Source organism: Gavialis gangeticus, unplaced genomic scaffold (assembly GCF_001723915.1).
Source record: "Gavialis gangeticus isolate Ggan-Ray unplaced genomic scaffold, GavGan_comp1, whole genome shotgun sequence".
Lineage (NCBI taxonomy): Eukaryota > Metazoa > Chordata > Crocodylia > Gavialidae > Gavialis > Gavialis gangeticus.
The window spans coordinates 61496200-61502814 of NW_017729031.1; the positions used below are offsets into that span (position 1 = coordinate 61496200).

At 47.7% G+C, this 6615-nt stretch overlaps 1 protein-coding gene across 5 annotated transcripts in view; it reads right to left on the reverse strand.

The window, feature by feature from the left end:
* Positions 1 to 6615, reverse strand: part of SESTD1 (SEC14 and spectrin domain containing 1) — a 151750-nt gene that overhangs the window by 54562 nt on the left and 90573 nt on the right. For all 5 annotated transcript variants that reach the window (XM_019523032.1, XM_019523033.1, XM_019523030.1 and 2 more), the window contains 2 exons: positions 3807 to 3904; positions 2975 to 3030 (listed from right to left, as the gene is read on the reverse strand). In XM_019523032.1, the coding sequence (XP_019378577.1) occupies positions 2975 to 3030; positions 3807 to 3904 (154 nt within the window). The remainder of the gene's footprint in view (positions 1 to 2974; positions 3031 to 3806; positions 3905 to 6615) is intronic.

A 6615-nucleotide genomic window follows, 5' to 3' on the forward strand; every position in this document is an offset into this window, starting at 1 on the left:
AGAGACAAAGAAATTGTTAAAGAGATTAGCTTTGTCGTCTGGTGTGACCACCAGATTTCCTAGTGTGTCCTGCAGAGGCCCCGCGTTGCCCAGTAACTTCTTTTTACCCCCTATGTATTTAAAAAAGGACTTCTTGTTGTCTTAGATCTGGGTTGCTAGTTCCAGTTCCATCTCTGCCTTAGCCTTCCTAACAACCCCCCTACAATCTCAAGCCAAGGAGGTATAATCCTCTCTGGTGATGGCCCCTATCTTCCATTGGGTGTACGCCTCCTATATGATTCCTTTTGGCCCAATCCTCCAATTTGTCTAGGTCTCTCTGAATCCTAGACCTACACTAGTGTATCTCCTACTCCCCCCAAACAGGTGTCATCTGCAAACTTGCTGAAGCTGCACTCTATGCCATCTTCCAGGTCATTGAAGAAGACACTGAACAAAAGCAGCCCCAAGACTGACTCCTGGGACACACCACTTGATACCGGCTGCCAACTAGGCATTGAGTCGTTGATTACTACTCTCTAAGCCTGATGCTCCAGCCAGTTCTCGATCCACATTATAGTCCATTTATCCTGCCCATACTTCCTTAGCTTACCTGGGAGAATGTTTTTCATAGATTCATAGATTAAGGGTCGGAAGGGACCTAGTAGATCTTCTAGCCCGACCCCCCGCCAGGGCGGGAGAACAACAAAAAACCCCAAAAGAGAAACGGGACTCAAATGAGTCCAGCCAGGTAGGCATCCAGCCTCTTCTTAAAGACCCCCAGGGTAGGGGCCAGCACCACTTCCCTTGGAAGTTGGTTCCAGCTCCTAGCCGCCCTAACTGTGAAGTAGTTCTTGCGGATGTCCAATCTATACCTCCTCTCCATCAACTTGTGCCCATTGCTCCTTGTTATGCCAGCGGGCGCTAGGGGAAACAGCGTCTCCCCCAAACCCTTCTGGTCCCCCCTAGTGAGTCTATAGACGGTCACCAGGTCCCCCCTCAGCCTTCTCTTGTGGAGGCTGAATAGGTTCAGGTCCCGCAGTCTCTCACTGTAGGGTCTGCCCTGTTGTCCCCGGATCATGCGGGTGGCCCTCCTCTGGACCCTCTCCATGTTGTCCACATCCCTCTTGAAATGGGGCGCACAGAACTGGACACAATACTCCAGCTGTGGCCTGACCAGTGTCGCGTAGAGGGGGAGGATCACCTCCTTGGCTCTACTCGAGATGCACCTGTGGATGCACGACAAGGTCCGGTTAGCCCTGCCAACCATGACCTCGCATTGTCGGCCCATGTTCATCTTGGAGTCAATAATGACTCCAAGATCTCTTTCTGCCTCCGTGCTCTCAAGTAGGGAGTTCCCCATTGTGTAAGTGTGCTGCTGGTTCCTACTGCCCAAGTGCAGCACCCTGCACTTGTCCGTATTGAAACGCATCCTGTTCCTGTTAGCCCACCCCTGTAACCTATCCAGATCCCTCTGCAATCTCTCACTCCCTGCTAGCGTGCTCACCTCCCCCCAAATTTTGGTGTCATCAGCGAATTTAAACAGGTTACTTTCCACCCCATCATCCAGATCGCTGATGAAGAAATTGAACAGCGCAGGCCCCAGGACCGAGCCCTGGGGGACTCCGCTACCCACCTCCCCCCAGGTCGAGTATGACCCATCCACCACCACCCTCTGAGTGCGACCCCTCAGCCAATCTGCAATCCATCTGACTGTGTAGGCATCTATGCCACAGTCGCCTAGTTTTTTAACTAGGATGGGGTGAGAGACGGTGTCAAAGGCCTTGCTGAAGTCCAGAAAGACTACATCCACCGCGACACCTGCATCCATGGCCTTTGTGACCTGATCGTAGAAGGCAATCAGGTTGGTCTGACATGATCTCCCCCTAATAAATCCATGCTGATTGCCCCTGAGCATCATTTCTGATGCCGGCCCATCACAAATGTGCTCCTTGATGATCTTCTCAAAGAGTTTCCCCAGGATTGAGGTAAGACTGACGGGCCTATAGTTACCCGGGTCCTCCCTCTTCCCCTTCTTGAAGATGGGGACCACATTTGCTACCTTCCAATCATCTGGCACCTGGCCCAAGCACCACAATCACTCATAGAGCCGTGCCAGGGGCCCTGCAATAACCCCAGCTAGCTCCCTCAACACCCTGGGCTGGAGATCATCCGGACCCGCTGACTTGAACGCGTCCAGCCCCTCCAGAAGCTCTCTAACCCAGTCCTCCCCAACCTGAGGTCTGAAGGCAATCCCCTCGAGTCCGGCTTCTATCACAGTCCGGCTTTGTTGTAGGAGACAACATTTCAGCTTTGCTAAAATTAAGGTACACCACATCCACCAGTCTCTCTGCATCCACAGAGCAAGTCATCTCATCACAGAAGGCAATCAGATTGGTCTAGCATGACTTGCCCCTGGTGAATCCATGCCAACTGCTCCTAATCACCTTTTTCTCCTTCAAGTGCTTAGAAATGCATTCCTTGAGGAACTGCTCCATGATTTTTCCAGGGACTGAGGTGAGGCTGACTGGTGTGTAGTTAGTTCCCTTGATCCTCCCTTTTTCACTTCCTTAAATATGGGTGCTATGCTTGTCTTTTTCCAGTCATCCAGGACCTACCCTGATTGCCATGAGTTTTCGAAGATGATGGCCAAAGGCTCTGCAATCACATCAGCCAACTCCCTCAGCACCCTTGGGTGCATCCCAGCTGGCCCCATGGACTTGTACACATCCAAGTAGTCTCTAACCTGTTCTTTCAGCACCTAGGGCTGCTCACCTCCTCCCCAAACTGTGCTGTGCAATAGTCTGGGAGCTGACCTTGCCTGTGAAGATTAAGGGAAAAAGGGCATTGAGCACTTAAGACTTTGCATCGTCTGTCACAAGGTTGCCTCCCCCATTAAGGGACCCACACTTTCCTTGATCCTCCTCTTGCTACCAACATACCTGAAGAAACCCGTTGTTAGATATGGATAAGTTGTTCATTTTTCAACTTACTGTACCTGTCTGCAGTACTGTCTCTGGATCCACAGATGGAAGGTAGTTTATATCTACAGACCTTGTAATAAAGAAAGAAATAAACAGACTATTGTAAAAGTGACAATGTAGACCAGGGGTGGCCACCCTGTGGCATGGGCACACTGTGTGACACATGGCACATTGGGGATGGCATAGGAAACAAAGCAATAAATATGTCAGGGAGCAGAAAGCAGAGTAACAGATCTGGCATGAGAATGGGATTAGAGTGGCACTTGGGAAGAGAATGGGGTTTGATTTGGGGTGCACCTGCCAAAAACGCTGGCTCCCCTACTGGTGTAGACATATCCTGAATGACTGGCTGTCTTCATACAGGCAGCTTGTGTGGCAATCAAAGACTGAAATCCTGACCTTCCAAATTCTAGTCCACTGCTTTAATCACAAGACCACCAATGATCTCTGTTTTTTGTAAACATCCACAAAAAAATATTTTATACTAAAGCAACAGTAACAGAATAAAATGAGAGAGATATTCATTTGTCTGACATTGTTTTCTTAACATTAATATTTTACCATGCACTCAAATTAAATCTGGTAAGGATTACTTATTAGTACAGTCTCTCACTGGAAGCAAGGGCATCTTCCTATAACGATTCCAATTACTGGTAAAAATAATTAGTTGCTAAGGACTGATTTCTACAATTCATTGTATAAAAGAATGACTGCAGTTGCAGGATCAGGGGCTTTATGTCTAAAATTACTTGTGTGGTTCAACAATCCCTTTACATTATTCTTTCAAATTGTTAATGCACTGATATTTAAAAGGGTTATATTAAAAAAAAGAAGAAATCTATATACCTATCTTTCTCTTGTTGGCTTCCTTTCTCAGTTCCATTGTTAATTAAAGCAAGCTCATCCAGTAAAGATGTAGACTCTTTTGTGAACTTTTCGAACACCTAAATAAATTAAATAATTATTTTAATTACGAGAATGTCTACTTTTTAGAATCAAAATTAATTTAGTATCTGTGAAAGATTAGTTGACAGTGCAGAACTCATCAGTGCAACTTTATTCACAGTGCTCTGTTAATACGCTCCCAAACTTGAGAAAGGGTAAGTATGCTATCGTATGATAAAAGGATTAGAAAATATAAGTTTCCCCTTATATAGAGAGCTAAAGACTCTGTATTGGAATGTATTAAAGTTAGTGCTGTATTCTAAAAAACTTAAAGTTCTCTCAAAACTTAAATTCTTATGGACAATCTTCTCCAAAAATCCATTATATGAACATCTGTTCAATAAAAAAAATAAAAATTCAAGGCTTCCCAACTTTTCTAAGCAGCTGAGGGCCAAATGCCCTACCCAGTGGGGTCATACACATGCAGGCTGCACTAGGGCAAGTCCTGGATAGGCCCTCCAGACCAAATGGATGGCTCCTGCCCCTGCCCCACTACCACACGTGTGCAGATCCAGACTCAATCTCAATTCCCTCAGCCACAATGTAAAGACTGCCCCAATTTGGGGGAACAGGCAGGCACTGGGGTGGAGGGAAGGAAGGCTAAGGCAGCAAAAGCTGAAAGAGGGAGACGGGTATCCTGGAGACCGGCTGCTGTTGCAGCAGAAGTGATGCAGGGAGGGAGTGGTAGCCAGGCAGGAGCCCAGGGAATGCAACCAAAATACTCATAGGCCACCAGTTGGACAGCCTTAAAATACCTCAACTCTTATCAGAATTTCTAGCTTTCAGTTAGTACTAATCTAGACTTTACTTTAACCAGTACATTTCAGAAACAAAGGAGTATACAAACAAGTATTTTCTTGATCGTTCTTTCTGGAAATAGATTGGCTTCTGATGAAAGATAAGGGTTTGGGTTTTTGTTGCTGTTTTTGTTTTGGTGATATCTTTTATTAGACCAACTGTACAGTTGAAAGAGCAGTTTGAAAAGTTTTCTGGCACAAAGCATCCATCAATAGGGGTGCATTGATAGAGATTTTGGGGGCTGATACCGATAGCTGATTTTTAAGGAGGCATTATCAGCCGACACTGATCCAATTTCTGATACCAACCCAGCAGCTTGGAGAGCTGTGTGCAACTGATAAATCTGGTGTGGTGAAATGGGAGGGGAGGGGAGGGGAGGGGAGGAAGGGAGGGATGTGGGAGGTGCAGATCAAGGCCCCTGCTGTGAGGGAGGACTGGGTCTGTGCCTGTGGCAAGGTCTGGGACAAGCACTACCCAGCCAGGGTGGGGCAGGCATGGGATGGAGCTGCGGCTTGTCTGGGAGCTCGGGGGGCACTCCCGCTGCTATGCACCACTCGTCCGGGAGTTGCTGGTTTGGCGCTTGCCTGCTTGTCCTGCGGCTCCTGCTACTCATCCAGGACGGCATGGGGGGGCGTGTTCCCCTGGATCTGTGTGGGGAGAGGCGGAGCAGAAAGAGCCCCAGCTCCAGCTCATCCCACCCCATGCAGATTCGGAGGCACCCCCTCCCCCTGCATGCCTTCCTGGACAACCCGTGGGAGCTGCTGGACCAGCGGTGCACCGAGGCAGGAGTCAACCCTCCCTGCCCCTGCACCTCTTGGATGAACAGCGGTTCCATCCCACACCTGCCCTGCCCAGGCAGCACCTGCCCAGCCCCTGCCCCAGCCCCACTCCTCCCTCACTGCAGGGACCTTAATCTGCCCCTCCATGCACATTCCCTCCCCTCTCCCCTTCCACCACACCAGCCTTACCAGCTGCACTCAGCTCTCCAAGCTGCTGTGTTCCTCACTGCCTACATGCTGCATTGTGGCTGTGCGCATGCACGGGCATTTATTGGACAAATTACTGGCCAGATCAGGCCGATTTCTGATATGATCAATTTTCTTTATATCAGTGCCAATCCAATATTGGACCAATGTATTGGTGCACCTCTACCCATCAAAGACAGCAAAGCCTAAAAAAGCACATTGTTTAAACAATTCTTCAATTTCTGTGTGTTCTAGGAATTGGATTTGAAATGACTTGCTCATTTTACATGATATGTAAACACTGAAAATAGATGTCCATATTACTGCCTTCTCATGCTTAGCCTAGAATCTGCTCTCTCTCTCACACAGTCCTATTTAGCAATCTATTAAGAGAGTTCAAAGAACATGACATTCCTTTCAATCTGATGCAGCTCTGTAGCATGTTTTATACACTGAAATAACAATGAGAGAGAGAGAGAGAGAGAGAGAGAGAGAGAGAGAGAGAGAGAAATTAGGAGTAACAGGCATTTCAGTTACTTTGCAGCTGAGATCTCAAATGGGCAGGAATGACAGGTTACCCCACGTGGCGAGAGTGTCGAACAAGTTGTTGCATCAACATGATGAAGTGTGCATGGGGATGAAGAAAGGACAGCTAGAAAAGAGATGTCAATGATGTCTGAGACACACTAGACAACAGAGACATTTTCAGTTAGATCCTGACACAAATAGGAAGCTCAAAGCCACTCAGGAAAGGAGCAATGCTCTTGTGAGCTTCTTTCATGTGTGAAGGAGGAGGCAGCATCAAGATAGCATATAGTCTGAGAATCTGGATATGGGGCATCTTCGGTTATCCGTCAACATGAGGATAGTATCTGCTTGGGGTGGGGATTACTGGTGACATTTAAGATGGCTGAAAAGTGCAACCCATGCTCTGCAAGTTTTTCCAC